We start from the raw sequence: 19,451 nt of genomic DNA on the forward strand, positions 1-19,451 counted from the left end.
TTAGCTATTTTTCAACCTCTTCCGTGTATTTCACGGTCACCCAGTGTGTGTGCAATTGGTTCCAATGTAGGATGGAATAATACATTACGAGGGAATCGAGGCGCGAAAATAATTTCCCGCCAAAGTTACATGAATACTGGGGTTACCAGTTTCGAATGAACTTTAGTGAAAATTAAGCTTGAAGCGTACTTCCCAGTAACCATTGGAGGTTAACACAGGAGCCAAACAGATGTCTCTCATATTAAACGTGTTTCGATATCTGTTAAATTTCGTTATTTCAATTTAAAGTGTCATTGTCCAGTTACCCAACGTCGTGGTAGAATTATCGGTACTCCTTCTTTGTATTATAGACACCCCGGGTTCGATCATCGGCCCTGAGATAGACTAACCTGATAATTTTGTTAGTTTTCTCAGCAACTAGTGAAATTGTATTACATACGGGAATGATTAGAAATATATCGAACAGTTTTGTCAGAAATCTTGTAATATTTAAGACAGTAGGATAATATTAATCTATATCTCAAAGAATTTGGAAGGATGTTGATCAGATTCAAATGACTCAACAATACGAACAGTATGTTATGAATGACAAATTTTTTGGATTGCCATGGCAGTTTATTGAAAACGATTCATAAATCTTTTGGGGTCAAGTTCAATTTGCGTTACGAATTGTGTACATTTACCCAAATTTTCATTAAATTTACCTACTTAATTGAGCTGGTTTGTATGACGTTAATACCATGACTGGTTTAACGACGGTTTATCAACTGCATAGATGATACAGTTTTGAATGACTTGATGTTGAAGTGGGAACGATCCGGAGGGAAACTGTAAGGTTCTGAGAAAACACTAAACACTTTCAGATGGGGTCCTCGCTGGGTCTGAGTACGAAACAATGACTCGGTATTCAGCCGAACGTTCGGTAAAGTACCATGAGCGGGCGAGCTAGTATGCCAGCCGGCCGGTATCACAGTCTGCGTGGGAGTGCCTGGCACTCCATGGTGAACCTCCCCAGGCTTTATCTCACAGTCAGTGTGAAGCAGAATGGCGAATGTCGAGGTGGTGTTGCTGCTTGGGTTACTTGTTGGTGTGTCTGCCCTAAACAACAAACCGATCATAGGTGAGTTGTTACAACTAATTGTCTCCGTGGTACCAAAATTACAGCCTTTTATTGAACCCGAAAACTCATTATTGTGTTTACAAGTTCCCGCCAATGGACGTCATATTAAGCCAGCTGTCTCCACTCAAAAGTCCCAAGATTTTTTAAGATAAATTATTTGAAGATGGCGTAATTCGTACACCGACAATTTTGTACACTATACCTGGAAGGAAAATGCCACACGGGAGACGTGTATATCGATGGTATGAACGCGATCTGACTGTGAAACTTCAGCCTTGATCGAACTGATTCGTAGTATAACCCAATCAGAACCGGATTTACAGCCGGGGTTGGGGATTTGTGGTTATACTGCAAACATAATTTTTTTGTGTAATCAATTGATCGGTTTCCGGCAATGATTACATGGGCGTTATTCGCCGTCAAAAAGGAATTTTGATTTCATGTAAGCCCTGAACCTAACGATAGAATTCTGCGCACACTTTGACAAACCTTCGGGTTCCTTAGAATCAATTTCGAAACCAAAATAATATAAAATACGGCGACCCCCCGTGGTTTGGTGTGAGAAAAAACTGCTTTTTGAAATTTACCGGTACGTCATCGTGACTGAGATACTGCTGTGCCCGTCACGCTCGGTCGCCATATTTGTAAATATGCTTGTATTTTACTTGGCCTTCACAAAAGCTTACGTGAACGCGTACAGCAACGCGTTTTTGACAGAAAACATATCAAACAACGTTCTTATGGTTAGTACTGAACGTGTCTACGATTGGAGTGGATAAAAATGAGGCTTACGTGCATCGTTAGCGGAAATGAACACAAAAGCTTTCAAACTTGTCACGAGATTCACACAGGCAACTTCACTGGCCTTCAAATTCATTTAACGCATAGACAAACTTGTTAAGCCAGTGACACTACAGATACTTAAGTGTGTACCTGATATTAGTAATATGTACATTACTTAAAAGTATGAGGTTTGGGGCTTTTCGGCGTAGAAAAGTTAAATTGATCGCGGGGGTGCGACACGAAGTCAAAATGTCCCCCCTCTCCCCGAGATATGACGATTATTAATATTACTGCGAAGAATTTGAACCCCGAATATCATTAGGCCAGATTATCGTTAATGTAGGCCTGCGTTTTAGGTTATGTACCAATCAATTCTTTTCGAATATCCGCCGTCTTCCCTCTTTATCCACTTTGCGTATTATGTATCCGTGGTTTTTACGTATAGGCCTGCGTGTTTAGTGAAGGAACACAGCGTAAGTTCTCGTTAGTGTCGACAGCGGTTGATGTTTTCCTACCCACAAATTCTCTTGCCATTTTCAGTGGTTTTAAGCTACGCTGCTGTCTCGGTATGCTGTATTATACAGTGTGTTCCATTTTAAACGCAATTTATGCTACATATGACCCCCTTCACACAAAACAATGCGAAACCGATTGTAGTATTGAATTATTGTAGCCGTTTCACGTCATTGCAGGCACTTTCAGTAATTTCAACTGCTTTCCCACTCGATACGCATTTGTCAAACATCCTGTGTCCCGAAATTTTGTTACCAATGCCTACATTGTCTTAGGTATTTAGTGCTGAAAGCTTCACGAACATGAGACGATTTCTATGCGATGTAATACTACAGAAATATCACACGTTCTGCTCGTGAATTCGCCTATCTTCGCACATCACAGATTTTGCGCAACTGACGTGAGTAGCGGCCTAGCAACCAGGATCTGTAACTCGAGTGTCACGTGTTGGTTGAAGGACTTGCGGCGTTGGACCTGCTTATGATTTAATTTGTTACTTTTGTACATATTTATTGGGTTGTTTTGCGTTAATATGACACACTGTACAAAGCGGTTTACACATTCAACGACGCGCATTATTAAACAGGAAACACGCGGTTTTCTGCTACGGTTACCTGACGGAGTTGTGAGGAAAAACGAATTTGTCATATCTGGACCACAAAGGAAGAAATAACAGTTAATTAACACGACGTAGAACCGTCTCAGTTTGGAGCGACGCAATTTCGTCTGAAATGTTTCCGAAGGATTAAATGGGCAAAACATGTAGCATGTAGGGAAACGAGATGTATTGAAAATTCCGGCTAGGAAGACCTCAAGGAAAGAAATATCTTCTGAAAGATTTTTATTCTTCTGGTGCAGTATGTTACATACGTCGAAGGTTCGTCACCGTTAATAGAACAGCCGATCAAAACTAAAGTAGATTTAAATTTTCAAAGTAATTTTCTTTAAGATCTGTTGGAATATTTTTGTTTTCGTGTCTTGTTCCCCATACCTGCTAGTTCCATCTTGTCGCTTGTTGCCTGTACGTGCATATTCACTACAACCCACCGTGAGGAATATTTGAGACGCAATTTTTCTGAATGTGAATCCGACGAGCTAATTTACTGGGTACAGAATTTCAAATAGGAATGAATATGAAGAGGCTTCAAGGTCGAAGTAAATATGAAAATAACACATAAGTTACATTTAGCACAGTCAGCTTACAAAAGATCTTTACATATGAATTAATGCTATTATGAACTTGCAAAGTGGTCGAAGTTCACGTTACATCTCGTTTTATTGAGTGTAATTTTTATATGACTATTGTCTAGAGGGTAAAATAAGTCTTATAAATATTATAAACAAATCTTTTCTTTTAGGAGATTTTCAAGTAAAGTCTTTCGAATGCGGTACATGACTAAAGTAATCCTTTGGTACTTGTGACTTCTGTTTGATTTAGGCTAAGGACTTTGGATGATGAAATTCATCGCATCCATTTTCCTTGACAGACGAGTTGACAAATGCTCATGTGTAAACACGATGAGACAAACAAGCGATCACGCCAAACGTGTTCAAAATACTTACGTAACGGAAAGTGTTAACTGAGTTTGTAAGTGTTTACATTGCTACAGTGTACACCCGAAGGGCGAAGCGACAGGATGCTTTAAAGAACCGCGTAACGAGGTCTCCGTAATTGTGCTTTTAACAAAATATCAGATTATCAAGAAGGATGAGATTGTGGTTATGTAGCCCGACAGAGATGAGAAATGCGTACAAAATTTTGGTTGACAAGCCTTAAATTTAGAAACCACTTGGAATACTTGGGCGTGGATTGGAGGATAATATTCAAGCGAATCAGAGAAACTAGGACTGGCTCTGTTTAATGTGCGAGCAGTCAGCCATTAACTTTCGAACTCTCACCAAACACACCACACAAATTCTGATTTCGATTGAATTACCTAATCTCTTATCTGCGTAGTGAACTTGACATGTGATTAAGCGCATTTCAGTTTATCCAACAGCGAATTCTTGGAAATGGACACTTGAAACGAATATCCCGAAACAAAATTGCTTCTCTAGCAGTCAAAGCAAAACACACGAGTTTGACACAGGGTCTAATTGGATACTGGGTAAATATTTTGCGTCATACAGAACAAATCTTGTCTTTCACGTGAATGGTTGACTTCCACTGAGGATTCGCAAAGTTACTGGAGGCCCCAGTATGTTTTTGAGCGTAATAATTCGTTCCCCACATGGGCCAAATCACGGAGATGAGTTTGGCATGCAGAACGTATGCGAATGGTAAGGAATGCACACAGAAATTTAATCGGAGAACATGTAATCAAAGAGACCATGTGGGGACAAATAAGCGTTGTTTGAAGTATCTTCAGGGTCTTTTCTACATGGAATTTTTCTTTAACAATTCGTTATGGATTCGAAAGAATTTGGTCGTGTTGTTTTAGTATAATAGGACAATACCAAAATATCTTACCAGAGGGACAGATTTACCATTAACTCCTCAACGTGGCCTGTCTCGTAACAAAGTAATCTCTCTGGGTAAAGGTACTGATGCAATATTCTGGCATTTAAAACAAATTCGGAGAAGGTTTTATTTAACGACGTTTTTTCAACTCTGCGTTGATATGTGAATGGCAATCTTTTGTAAGGCAAACATTACTGACAAGAATATCCAAACTTATTCTTTTCATAATTCAATTATTGACCACCAACTGTCAATGTTGTGAAAGATTATAAATTTATTGTATCATGAATTTGTTGCAAATTTTAGTTTCGAGTCATTGTCAGGTACATATTCAGTTTTATCTACATTTCTAGCCCACTGTCCTTAGTGACAGCATCTTATATTCTGTAAGACTTGAGGTTCTCACAGCGGTGAGTATGAAGATTTCTGTCTTCTGGGTTGTTGCGCTGTGTAGTCTGGTCGATGTTTACCAACGTTTCAGAGGTCATACTGCCTCCATCATCAGGGCGATAAGTATGAAGATTTCTGTCTTCTGGGTTGTTGCGCTGTGTAGTCTGGTCGATGTTTACCAACGTTTCAGAGGTCATACTGCCTCCATCATCAGGGCGATAAGTATGAAGATTTCTGTCTTCTGGGTTGTTGCGCTGTGTAGTCTGGTCGATGTTTACCAACGTTTCAGAGGTCATACTGCCTCCATCATCAGGGCGATAAGTATGAAGATTTCTGTCTTCTGGGTTGTTGCGCTGTGTAGTCTGGTCGATGTTTACCAACGTTTCAGAGGTCATACTGCCTCCATCATCAGGGCGATAAGTATAAAGATTTCTGTCTTCTGGGTTGTTGCGCTGTGTAGTCTGGTCGATGTTTACCAACGTTTCAGAGGTCATACTGCCTCCATCATCAGGGCGATAAGTATGAAGATTTCTGTCTTCTGGGTTGTTGCGCTGTGTAGTCTGGTAGATGTTAACCAACGTTTCAGAGGTCATACTGCCTCCGTCATCAGAGTATGAAGATTTCTGTCTTCTGGGTTGTTGCGCTGTGTAGTCTGGTCGATGTTTACGAAAGTTTCAGAGGTCATAATGCCTCCGTGATCGCCCTGATGACGGAGGCAGTATGACCTCTGAAACGTTGGTTAACATCGATCAGACTACACAGCGCAACAACCCAGAAGACGGAAATCTTCATCTTATATTCTCTCCCAACAATCTAATAACAGAATAAATATCTTCCTCCTACCCGGAAGAAAGCCGTCTTCATAGTCTCCTGTTTAGTTTAGGCTAATGCTTGTCGTGTTTGTTTTCAGGTGTTCTGTCACAGGAACTCGACACAGAAATACAGAATAGCTACGGAAACAACTACTATACCGGATACATCGCGGCCTCATACGTCAAATTTCTGGAAAGCTCTGGGTCACGGGTCGTACCAGTATGGTAAATTCAGTATTCCTGAAGTGATGTATACGTTTTAAGAATTGAAAATGTATTCCCATAATTCCGCAGAGGTTTAATCTTCTCTGATCATCTCTGTATGAAGGAAGCCCCCAGTCGGGCGTAATAATGTACCTCTGCAGACATGTCTTCGTTTTAAATTCAAGCGCTGAAACATGCAGTCAGCGAATCGCCAACTCCAAAAAGTAATTATCTCAAATATCAAACGGCAGCGTGCTCTGCAAACACGTGACAGTCGGCCAATGCTGATTTGAGGGATCTTCAAATTACAGACTTCGCATGTATTTAAGACCAAAATTACGTGCAAACACGCAATAGTTGGGCGCGACCAGTCTGCATTAAATCCATTTCGCCACCTGCAGCTTTCCGTATGTAAGGTTGCATATATCACACAACCATTACAAATTCACCTTGAAGATGGCAGTTGCTTTGCTTATCGAAAGCCTAATTTTAACAGTAAGCTTTTCACTTATCTTTTTTATCCTTTTATTTTCATGTCTCGTTAAATTTGGAACAAGAATACAACAAGCCGTCTGATAGGTTTAACCAAAATTTGCTGTGGAGGAGAATGTACCTGTTACCTTGGTTTGGGTGTCAGACTAGCTAGCGTTCGCTTGTTTACGTGCAAGCAATGAGCTTTCCGTTTAAGAACACGTTTCCGGACTTTGTGTTAAGAACGAATGACAGCTCCCTGGAAGTGTAGTAATGGTCTAACGCAGTGGGACCAGTCTTTCAATACTATTTATATTTTGGGTTAATACAAATCGTATCGTTTTAGCTATGTCATTGAGAACAATTTATCTCAAAGATAGGTCATGGCTATGGAAAGGACTTAACGATAATATTTACACGATAAAATAGTGCAGTAGTAAGAAAGAATTAATGATTTTACAAATTTAGGTGTTCTATGTTTACTTCAACTGTCAGTGATAAACTGAGACTTCAAAGTCACTAATAATTGGGTTAAGAATGAGTTAGTTTCATGGCTGTCTGTTACCGGGGTTCGATTTCCGGCAGAGACAATTTTTTTCTGTTCTCCACAGTGGTTGTACACCCCACACAGCCTCCTGACCAATAAGCAAAGGAGGGATTACTTTCTCTGGGGTATAACGGCCATGGTGTGAAGTCGGCCACTCACCTCCATCGACTGTCTACGTCTTCATGGCTTTAGGCTAGTTTACTTTTACACAAACCTTGTATTTTGAGGATAACGAAATACAGGAGTTTGCAATGATTCATCTGTTTCTGACCTGCACATACCCGATTTTTTTTTATTAGTGTTCTGTCTGACGACAGGTCCATATGAACAGGATCCTTCCATCCTTTTCTCGGACTGGGACCTGTTCATATACGTTCTTGGCAGATGATCCAGAAGTGGTTTGCCATTGCCTTCTTCTGTGTGTGAATGGAGTAATTGTTGGGATGCCACGGAGAAACCGGGGAAGCCCCCGGAGGAAAACTCCGTGTTGCCTAGACCACGGCCTTGCCCAACACAAGTTATAAATTCGGGCACCGCCGGGAATCGAACTCGGGACCCGATACAAAATTTAATTAATAATTTTACATATAAAAGGTACCATTGTCAGAAACTTTTGAACTTCGACTATTTATTTCTACTTCATGAGATTTACAATAGTATTTCTTTCAGGACAAACCAGAGCACACAGTACTACGAGTATGTCATCAGCTCACTTAACGGGTAAGTTTTCATGACACATTGGTTTATACGTGGTGACGAGACGGTCTCGGACGTTGCGAAATTGTTTTTGATGATATGCGTGGTGCTATTAGGTTCGTCAGATGCTGGGAGCATGAATCCACTCCGAAGATACTCTAAAGTATTTACATGCAATTCACTTCTGGAGATACGAACAAAATTTGTCGAGGGAAATCTAAGGTCTTGTAGTATTCTAGACGGAAAACCTGAAGGGCAACGACGGAAGGAGGATATAGACTAGAAGAGAGGATTTAAAATGGAACTTGTGAAAGCGTGTACTGGAGCTGTCTTGCTTAAGGTATGGAACAGTGACGGTCTCTCGTGAGGACGGAAATTAACTTTAGGTTTAAGAAACGGCATGGGAGTTTTATAGTAACAGCGATTATTATAAAGTACTTTATTCTATGCACGTGAATACCCGTCTAATGAAATCCCTACTTTATATGGAAAGTTTATAAACCCTTCTTATACAGCGCAGCAGGTAAATGAAAATTGAGTCCAGCTCGTCAGCTTGATGGGGTTCTGGCAAAGAACCTCGCTGTAATTTACACGACCATAATGAGTAGTTTTATGTGAAACTCGGTTACTTCAGCACATGGCTTAAAATATTCGTAATGCAGGGTATGTGAAGGGAGGGGCCATGTAAGATTTGAGGTAATCACAAACGTGAGGGCACGGATGGTAATTTGCGCTGTTGCGTCTGTATCTTAACTGTTCGTCTACGTGTCGGAGAAACATGCTGCCTCCGTCTTCGGAGTGAAGTAAGGAGTGTTGGAATTTGAATGATTTATGTAGAGTTAGAAGGTTCAGGCCAGGGGAAATGGTCAGTCTGAGCCATTGGTTGACGATGTGGAGATAACGCCAGATCCAATAACAAAGACATTTGCAGGGCACCGCATTTAAATTCTGGATCAGGAGAGAGAGAGAGGAAAAAAGTGATAAATGTATTCGGCTATAAACGTAAAACACATAGATGAGTGAAAACTGCAAGTTGTCCCATATTTTTTAGAGTAGAATTTCGTATCTCTGTGATTCCTACAGATTGCTGATACCTGGTGGAGCAGCTCCGTTCACAGCCACTGACGGATACGCCAGTGCTGGTTGGCAGCTGTATAAACTGGCTGCCAAGAAAAATGATGCCGGAGTCTACTTCCCCGTGTGGGGGACCTGTCTGGGGTTTGAACTCTTGGCTGTTCTCTCGGCAAACCGGACAGATGTCAGGAATCTGTGCGAGGTTATCGATATTGCACTTCCACTTACTTTCAAGCCAGGCAAGTTAACGCACGGGTCACGAAGGCGGCTGTGAAGTCATTGGAGGAAACTCAAAACCAATATATTAATTAACTAAATGAGTGGAACAGAATCGTCCTTTCGTAAGTTGTTTCTTGTGTAGGATGAAACTGGTGAGGTCCAACAAGTGGAAAAACAAATTTTCTTGTCCATTTCCAGGTTGATCACGATGATTCATTAATATTTCCACAATAATCCAGCATTGGTTTTTGTCCGAAGTCAGTTGAATCCAACCCACACGCTTCAGCACCCATTTAACATTCTTCCCCATCTACATCGTCTTTGATTTCGTCTGCGTAATAATGTTGAGTGAGGTGTACAAGTTACGAAGCTTCTATTTATGTAGCTTGTCTCCCATTACTTTCTCATCCACATTCTCCAAGACCACTCATCCGCGTCTCCCTACATCACAGGCCAAGTCACTGCCCAAATTTTTGTTGTGCATTTTAGTACTGTATCCTCTCTTCTTCGCGTCCCGTAAATAGGGAATCAGCTCCCTCCTACACTTCCTTATTTCCGGAGCAAAGTCCTCGTCTACGCTTAATGTGGAGCCACTCAGGTGCTTAGTGTTCCTGAGTACCCCTAGCTTAGACGCGAACGTGGTATATTTAACCAATATCGGAAGCTCACATCTCCTTCGACCCAGCCGGCCTACGTAATCGATGTTCCCTTTCGGGATCTCTAGTTTCATCGTTTGCTGCCGTTCCCCCCACTCTTTCACAACCTGGTTGATCTTCTCATAATCACTGATAACTTCATTTATTGACGCTCTTAGCGTCTCCAATTTCTGTCCTAATTCCTTCGTCCCATTCCTCAAGTCACCTATTTCTTGGTTGTGCTTCTCCAGAAGCTCCTTGATAACTTTCGTCTCCCAAGCTTGGTTTTTAACATGGGATAAGATCTGGTCGATCTTGTCCTGATCGGTTGGCGGCCCCGGGTTTGGTTCAACTCCTCCAATCACCAGAAGAGTAGCTAGTACCAGACCCAGAAACCACGTCTGTTGCCCTGCCAACTCAACTTTCCAGCTCCCTTCCTCGTGCATCCTGCAAACGCGCCAATTCTGGCCCTGTAACTTTCTAACGTGACATCCATCCTTTCTTGAGCTGTAGAAACACGTCCGCTCACCTCCGTAGCTACAACTGAACTCCATTTTAGTACTGATTCAAGAGGCATTTGACAGTAACAAATGCTCTGTGTAGTTTATTACATTAAAAGCCTGAACACACCATCAGCGATTTATAACTTACGAAATCTGCCGTAAAACACAACAAGAAATTTTAACTGTCCCAAGTACACCAACTTTACCAGTCTTCCATTGAAGTTGTTACTACTTCAGTCTACTCTTAACAGTGCCTAGTAGTCGAGACGCCTGGGAATACCGAAATGGCAGCGTGCTCTGAAGCACAGGCCGACTTTGCCAAATGCAGACACACATTTAGGACGTTCAGTTGCTCATTTGTTTATACTTTCATTTCGGGGACTTTATGTTTAGCGCTGCAAATCCGGTAGTTGGTTCCTGCCCGTTTGTTTCACGTGCCAGCCTCCTTCGTCCTAACTTTGTTGCGCAAATCGCAGGAGATTCGACTTGCTCGGCTTCTTCTGCAAGGAGATTTAAAAAAAACCAAAGGGAGCATACTGGAGAACATGAAAGATGTTTGGTTCTATGAAAGACTTTACTCGTCATGTAATATTAATGGTTAAATTAAATCATGAAGCTGGGCTATAAGAAGTGGCTGAAGGAATATATTTCATTCAGACGACCCAGGTGTGGGGTTTACAAAAAAGAGCTCTTGTGGATTCAACTGGCTGAGGAGATGGTGCTGGGACAGGTTTTGTGATCACAGTAATGGACGTTAAGGTTTCATGAAACACCGTTCATTACTTCATCAGCTCAATAACTCTTTATGACTTTTGTAGGCGTTGACAAAGAAGCATGTAATTTTCCTATTGCAGATTACCGGAGTAGCAAACTTTACAAAGAAGACGCAGATGGCGTTCTGGAAATACTGGAGAAGCAAAACGTGACGTTCAATTCTCACCACAGGTGCATCACAGAGGAGGTTTGATTCTGGACATATTCTCTTCCAATTACGATGATTTTATTAAGAGCTCTGTCTATTACCCTATTCGCTCACACGTCCTTCGACTTTGTCTCCTCCCATGATTATCTTTGTGGTTTTTTTGAGATTCAGGGAAGAACATAAAAACAAATAAGGGAAACATACAGCAATTATGAACGGTTCAAATTCTCAGAATTTTTTGACCTAATAGTTTGTTTTGGACAGTGATACGCTTTTGGGACCCGCATACTTTATGAGATATTTGCACTGAATTTCCTTCCAGAAATTGAAAGAATCTGGTGTGGCAGATCAGTGGCACGTTCTATCAGTCAGCAGACACAACGGAAGCGAATTCATATCCAGTTTTGAGCACAAGAAATATCCGTTCTACGGCGTGCAATTTCATCCTGAGAAGAATGCTTTCGAGTGGAAGATCGAATCTATTCCTCACTCAGCCGGCGCCATATTGGTAGAACAATTTTATGGGAATTTCCTGGTCAATGAAGGTAAAACCCCAACATGTTTTAATTGGCATTGGTGGAAAGTTGGAACTTTGGTTTTTCTCATGTCGGGAATCTTTGATAAGTAAATGCGCATGCCAATTGGAAAGGATTCTTTATAGTTCTCTTCAAATATAAGGTGATAAACAGAGTCCAGAAAATAAATAATACTAATTATATATAGGTCCTATGTGGATTGCACACGTCCAATACGATTGTAATTACGTTTAAAAATAAGGTTCAATTTATTTTATTAAATTTACTACACTAACATCACACACTAAAATGTGTACTGTATAGAAACATATATATATATATATATATATATACACACACATATATACATACACACACACAACACTAGGCACAATCCCCCCCCCCCCTCAAAACGCGATCTATCGAATGACACCCGTTTTCTTACGAAACACGTATTAAGTGTTGCTTGATGCCTGTTTTATACATTAAAAGTCTCAAGGACTTACATTGGGGTGAGCGGGTAGGCCACAGTCATCGTTCTGCATGAATTGCCCATACGTTTTTTTCGTCTGGAGTCTTAAAAAAATATTTTAACACAACTTTTCGGAATTTGTTACGTCAAAAGCGAAGTGGCCATATTAACTTTCATTCCGTTAAAGTTGATTCATGAGCGTGAGAATTTTCGCTGGATAAGTATCAATTGTTTTGACTGTTTACATAAACCACAAATGGCCAGCTACAGAGTTTGTTTTGCGGGAAGACACAGCCTGCTGACCTCATAAAAATACTTTCAATATTAAATTGTATGTTTATAATTTAACGCGGCCTTTTTATTAGAAATTTATATGTATTGAAATTGGGCCGTTAACGCCCCGAAACAAGTTTCTGACCCCCCCAAGAGACTGCTGCTCCCACTTTGACGAAGGATGTTTCGCCAGTAGCATTATCGCACATTTTATAACATTAACACAGTAATTAGCATAAAAATAAGTACACGTACCTTAGATGACGTCATTTCTGCACTAATTGTGTTGCAATTTATTTTTGCATATCCAAATGATTATCAAACGTCTGGGTCTAGTGGTTATCGCTCCTAATTCGTAAATGTGAGTTCCCAGGTTCAGATCTTGGTGCAGAGACCAGCTAACGTTATTGAGGTTTTCGTGGTACATCCAGTCAGACCACGTGATGGTACCACGACATATCGTCTCCAGTTAATTCACTAGAAGTCTTACCATTCAGCATTGCGAAATCGAGTTTCTGAAAGTGTCACTAACTAAACCACACATAGATAAAGAATACGTAAGGGAACATTCAATATGTTTCGAATTTTATGACGTATGATTTAAATCCGTATTTTTCAGCTCGGAAAAACAATAATTCCTTGTCCAGCGTTAAAGAAGAGTTGGAAGCAGTGATCTATAACTACCCCGCGACATACACAGGAGATAATACTGTCTTCGAACAGAGTTATTTCTTCACAGATGAACAGCAAGTGTTTACCCCAGCTACAACAACAACAACAACTACGACGACGACTACTACAACCACAACTACTGCTGGTACAACAGCTAAACCCACTACAACAACTACCACAGACACAACTACAGCTGAAACGGGCACTGAACCCAATACTGAAACAACAGGCATCACATCTGCCCAGTCACATGACAGACAGAGCGCCGCGTCTGCGCACAACTCTTTACCTTACGTCACTCTGTGCGTCACAATGTTCGTGGCTTGGGTGGTGAAACAGTAGTGTGAACGGAATTAAACTTTTTAAGACGCTGATTTCCAAATTGGGTTCTGTTTACGCCCCAAGGATCCACTTGTAACAAACAAAATACTTTCATACTGGGAAAATGGATGCTGTTACTATCTTGAGATGCAGCTCTTTACTATTATTTACTGACAACTCGGAAAATATGCAAGTTGTGAAACAAAAGTATCTATAAATGTATAAATTGACATTGTTCGTTTTGTTTTTCACGTAACAAAAGCAAGTTGTTTCTGTCCTCCTAAAAACGGTCTTTGTAGTTTCGGTACGAGGTCCCATTACCACGTTTTGAGCACTAGTGTGTTCGGAAGACAAAGTTTTGGGCACTGTCCTAAGTCGTTAACTATAATAATTTTTCAAAACTTCTCATATACTTACCCTAAATTACCGTCAAACTGTGAAGAGGTTAGTGTAGGAAAAAATATTGCATAGTCAGTTTTAAAGACTGAAGTTCGTTTTTACTAATAGTTTTTCCAAAGAATACATATTATAGTGATAGTTTTCGTGTAACAGAAACTATTCACCTTGCGCGCAATATTAAATATGACATTTGGCGAGTATGCTAGCGGCAGGGTGTAGTCTGACCTTCCCGCTATGCGCACGCAGCGTCTGAAGTCTTAGCGGCACATCTGCCATCTGTTAAGCAGCCCATCAACGTACGAGTCTGGCTCGGCGAGCTTGATTCGTGAGCCGGGCTCGGATATATTTCACCACACGTGCATAGCAGACTCGGCTCGTGACACCCCACTCACAAACGAGTTTGGCTCGATGGAACCCGAGCCAATGCGGACTCGTACGTGGATGGGCCGCTTTAGACCAAATGTACTGTGGTTTAAATGACGAATTTGGTATTAAAATCTGCAGTAACATTAATTATAATGGAACTCTGACGTTATATCCTGAAATTTCTTTGAAAACGTGGGGAATGTTTAAAATAACGTGATATGTGTTGTCTTTTCAAGTTTTAATGTCAGAGATCTTTGAAATGCGGTGTTTTAAACTCTGAAGTGTTCCTGATTATATTTCCAATTAACTGTAAGATATAACCACAATTTTGTATTATAAGAACGTGTGAGAAGCTGTATTAAAGTGTTCAGTAGGATTGTATACAAGTCTGAAACAAGTAAAATATAATAATTTTTGACAATTTATAATTTGTACTCTTTCCTCTTACCAATACTATGGTAACTAAGCTGACTCATTTCTTAAATTAACTGTCGATGTAAAGAGCCTGGAGGTCACGGTTCCAAATCTCAGCCCAGAGACCCGATATAATTGACCACTTCTTTCAGCAACGTCGCGTTAATTGGTGAAGGGAAGCTGAAATGTCGGGGGGGGGGGGGGGGATCAAGATGTCTGTCAGCCTGAGGATGCCTAATGAAACTTATAAGAAAAAAAAAGAACGTCCAAGTTCGACACAATCGGAGGCATTTTAATACAATGACTTTTGCACTGCACTGAATTTTATGAACCAAAGGGACAACTCGTGTTAACCACTAGCAGTGCACGCACGCGCCAGTGCTGCAGCCTAAAGGTAATAATTTCACTGAGTTATCTGTCGCTTCGCGGTTTTCCCCCACCTCCCACGTGTGCATTTCATCCTCTAACCATCACAGTCTTTTTTTTTTTCCAAGAAAGATACAGAACTCTCATGAATACGATTAAACGATCCTTGAATCTTAGGAAATATATTTGGAGATGGAAAAGTCTAACCAAACTAACAAAATCCCCGACAGTAATAAAACTAAAACACAATGTTAGCTCCGAAGCACGACAGACACAATCCTGTGGCAGTTTAATTAATCTCTGTACTCCAAATACGATTTCTATAACATCTAACTTAGGGCCATTTCACACGAGGCTCAGTGAGCTGCAGATCGAGCCAGTCTAGCCAACGCATTTATACGGGAGAGTCACATTGTGGGGGGAAACACTCAATTAAGTTGTTTGTAATAGGTACTATTTATAATATTTATGCTCTAAAATATTAATATTACTTCAAGTCGCAACATGATTTGATGAACGCTGCTAATACACTGAAAATATGTTGCTGGAGGGACTGAGTGAAGTTGGTAACTCTAGCGGAGGGTCATGTAAGCCGAACTCTGAATTGCTTATAGCCTCCGTAAGATCCGCATACCGGCTCAGCGAGCCGCTCACTTGAGCGGCTCACGAGCTCACGTGTGGAAGCAGGCTGAGTGTTACCCTCCCCCTGCCTTCCCAGAATTACGAAAGACGTGCGAGACGCTGAACAACGCACACTTGAAGTTCGGTTATCGGTGTGACGCACTTCCATTTCATTAATTTTTTCATAACTTCTGTGTTTCTACCCGCACAGAATGAAACTGAAAGGAAACACGTGATTTCATATCACATGGCTCCAACCCCCTTTGTTTCGATCTTTATGACATAAATCTACAAGCAAGCGCTTGGTATGTCTTCCAAAGAACAACCACGAGTTTCAGATCGATTTCTCTCGACACAAACGACAATCACTGCTTCGAACAATGTTTCTTAAAACAGTCCGGGTTCATAAGTTGTGACAGAGAGTTCTGCGAATTTAATGGATTGTACTCGTTTATCTTTACGCTGTATTGCTGTAATTTTTAAATGTATACATTCTCTCTATATTCCAGCTAGTATATATTATACTTAAAATGCATGGGGAAATTCTGGGGAGGAAGGCCCTTGACACCCGAAAAGTTTAAACAATTTTTTAGCGATTTAACCACTGAATCCTTCACAAGTGCAAATTTTTAACCTTTACTGTTTCACGAGGGTGTGAAAGTAGGTCTGTTAAGTTAAAGGACGGATTTCAGCAAGAGTGTTTTAAAACACAGCTGCAGAATTTTTGGATTAATGACAGATGAAGGCGGAAGGACAAACTTTGTATAATTTGTAACAACAAATTAGACTTAAATGAAAATTTATGATGACATGTTTCGACAGGCAGTTATTTGTTTGTGTTAAAACTACATTTCCATCAGTTTCTCTTGTGGTATATGCAATTGTGATAAAAAATACTGTTTATTTCAAATAAAACTGTTTATTAATATTATTAAAGTTGTTTGCTGCTCTGTGTATCCCACTATATAAAATCCTAACAGGGCCTATGTTATATTTCGAGTTTGTTTGACTAGCGCTCTGTAATTTCTCTCACTTCCTTTAAGAAGCTCCAAATATTAAAATTAAAACGTGTGGGCGGAGAGAGCCAGTCTGGAGGCAGTCTTGAAAGAGAGTCCTGTCTCTTGCGAGAACTGAAACCAGGTCGGTTAGGTCACTGCCAGTCACGCAGAGATAGAGCTCAAAAATTTATGGTCGCCCCTGACGACAGGAAAATTTCAACTGGCAGCTAATTTTGCACTTTTTACGTTCCGGAAATGGCTTTTGGGGAAGCAGGTGCAATTTCATTGCACGATATTTAACATCTATCTTGTGATACTGCCCAGAAAATTGGCGTATGAATTAAATCCTTTCGGCTTGTCAGACTAGCCTAAATTTTCAAATTTTCTGAGTGTCCAAACTCCCTTAAAAATTCTCTGAGAAGAAATTATTTTCTGGTTACAAGTTTTCGAAAAATTTTCGATCCCTGCAAATACGTACCTTGGCTCATAATTTATTTTTAATGGATATTAAAGTGGTCAATACTGCACTTGATTCCTCTGATAATGATCCGGGTCCATTAACTCTAAAGTACAAAACTGATCTTGAATCACATAAGCAGATAATCGAAAAGCCATGCCCACCAACAATATAATATTTATCGATAGCTGCAATTCAATATATTTATAACGGATTAAAAAACACAAAATACCGATGTGACTATACAACACCCCACGCAGGTCACGCCATATTGTAACCTGCTCGCGCCAGACCGTCAGTTGTTTTTAAAAAGTCGAAATGCAAGGATTTCTTTCTCACAAATGCAGCGAGTGTTTGTTTCGAACTCTACCTGCCAGCCAGACAAATCGACAGTATCTCGTCTGGTGAATCGATTCCGTGACATTTCCAACACTTAATATAACCTTGTCTTTTGTTTTCTGCTCTCGATGTAATTTATTTTTTTGACAAATAGAATATATATTTTATTTTAATATTTTCCGTCAAATCACAATTTTAATAAGATAATAAAATATAAAATATTTAAAATATCATTTCACGTTCCGCATCGAATGATCGATTTACAAATTGGAACGTCTCTTACGACATGTTTCGGTTATATTTAACCGTCCTCATGGTATAAATTAGATTGGTAAATTTAAAACTCGAATTACAATCATTTACAATGTTATGCAGTTTATTGAAATGTTCTTATCAGATTACTCTTATATATTAGAATGAATAGAATATATGTTATGTGACTTTTCAATCACTATGTATTACCATGGTCAGTTTTCAACTGGGCTGGTCCACGTGTGTTGAAGTAATTCTGCCACGTGGGGATTCCCCGTACCTTTCTCAAGACATGACCCAAGTCTCTCTGGTAGAAAGAAACGACGTCACTGGTGACGTAACTCTTCCAAACAAAGCACGTGCTACTGATTCAGGTGCAGACACGTCGTTTAGGATCGCACCTCACACATAGCTGGGAAACTTTTTATGAAAAGCATCTTCTGCACTGTTGCACAAATCTTTCCAAAAATGATTAATACACAACATCGTTTTTGTTTATTCTTAACAATTTAGTTTTATTTATAATTTGTACGTTTACATATAAATCATCATCAGCTCTTATGAATTACGCCTTATGTCTTCTTTCAAATCAGAATTACTAAAGAAATTACTAACCAGTTCTCGACATTTGGCAGGACTCCCTAGAGGGGTGATCAGCCCTTCACAAGGCTTCTACCTACGCAAGACAACACAACACGAAAAGACGAGGACAAACATCCATGCCTTGAGTGGGATACAAACCCGCGATCCCAGTTTTCTAGCTGCCCAGTCTTAAGCCCTTATTCTACGCGGAAACTAAGATCGGCATTGAAAAACATTTTGAAAAAAAATACCGATCATGATGGAACGTTTTACGTCTTTTTCCGTTGACCATTTGTTTCTACGATCAATTTCACTATCATGCTCATGTACTCCAGGTAACGGAGTATTCCGATTGGAAAAGTATATCGAAGGCAAAAACTACGCAGTGGCATAACTGTTACACTTTTATTTCCAATTGCCTTAATTTGTTTTGTTTAATGCTGAATTACGTCCATTTAGGGAAATATATTTGACTAGGAGAGTCCCGCGCATGCTTCGGACCGGCGATACGGAATGTGCGCTGGTTCGAGTCTCGGGGGAGAAGAAATTTTCTCATGAGATTTTCGACCAGTGTATGGGACCGGTGCCAACCCAGCATCGTGAGGAAATTGGGGAGCTACAATGAGTAGCGTAATCCGGTCAGGAAAACTAGCAATGGCTGGGGGTTCGTCGTGCTGACCACACGTCACCCTATATCTGGTTGGATGATCGTGAACGTGAGGCCAGCAGTCAAGCTAGTCGACTTTGGCTCTCTGGAGCTGTTACGCCACGGATTTATTTATTTTTTTATTTGACTAGGAGAGAGATGTTTTCAGCGGTAAAATTACTAGCACAAGACCGATAGTGAAAGTGTGTGTGGGTGACGACTACTTTAACAGCCAGAGATCACGGTCTAAAGGAAAGTATTGTGCCCTTAAGATTCATGCGGTGTGCTTACAACTTAGCTGAGTAACATTTCAAGAAACTGAAATTATTGTGGCATCATTGACCACTACATGTGTAACGCGACCTTTAAATGGGGCCGGTTGTACTATATATTCGACCCAGTGGCCCA

At 40.4% G+C, this 19,451-nt stretch overlaps 1 protein-coding gene and 1 long non-coding RNA gene across 3 annotated transcripts in view; one reads left to right on the top strand and one right to left on the bottom strand.

Annotated features, from left to right (window-relative positions):
• LOC147872313 (uncharacterized) overlaps positions 1–19,451 on the bottom strand; it is a 160,660-nt gene that overhangs the window by 20,382 nt on the left and 120,827 nt on the right. The gene's annotated exons all lie outside the window — the stretch shown is intronic.
• Positions 966–14,796, top strand: LOC110829400 (gamma-glutamyl hydrolase). Of its 2 annotated transcripts, none has more exons than XM_022063089.2 (7): positions 966–1,120; positions 6,178–6,304; positions 7,971–8,021; positions 9,081–9,310; positions 11,283–11,389; positions 11,673–11,895; positions 13,230–14,796. In XM_022063089.2, the coding sequence occupies exons 1-7, from the start codon at positions 1,045–1,047 to the stop codon at positions 13,622–13,624; spliced, it is 1,209 nt and encodes a 402-aa protein (XP_021918781.2). In that variant the 5' UTR covers positions 966–1,044; the 3' UTR covers positions 13,625–14,796. The 2 variants fall into 2 exon arrangements, with proteins under 2 accessions (XP_021918781.2, XP_087213393.1); XM_087357267.1 differs by lacking the exon at positions 966–1,120 and adding an exon at positions 4,053–4,696.

The sequence above is a fragment of the Zootermopsis nevadensis genome, unplaced genomic scaffold, assembly GCF_977971745.1.
Source record: "Zootermopsis nevadensis isolate Lab colony 2312 unplaced genomic scaffold, Znev_1.0 Znev_ptg000028l, whole genome shotgun sequence".
NCBI classification, from domain to species: Eukaryota; Metazoa; Arthropoda; class Insecta; order Blattodea; family Termopsidae; genus Zootermopsis; species Zootermopsis nevadensis.

Bases quoted from the DNA above. Each gene is read 5' to 3' on its own strand.
- LOC110829400 (XM_022063089.2), top strand. From the start codon at position 1,045: ATGGCGAATGTCGAGGTGGTGTTGCTGCTTGGGTTACTTGTTGGTGTG. The intron at 1,121-6,177 runs GTGAGTTGTTAC...GTTTGTTTTCAG, and splicing joins AAACAACAAACCGATCATAG to GTGTTCTGTCACAGGAACTC. The intron at 6,305-7,970 runs GTAAATTCAGTA...TATTTCTTTCAG, and splicing joins TCACGGGTCGTACCAGTATG to GACAAACCAGAGCACACAGT.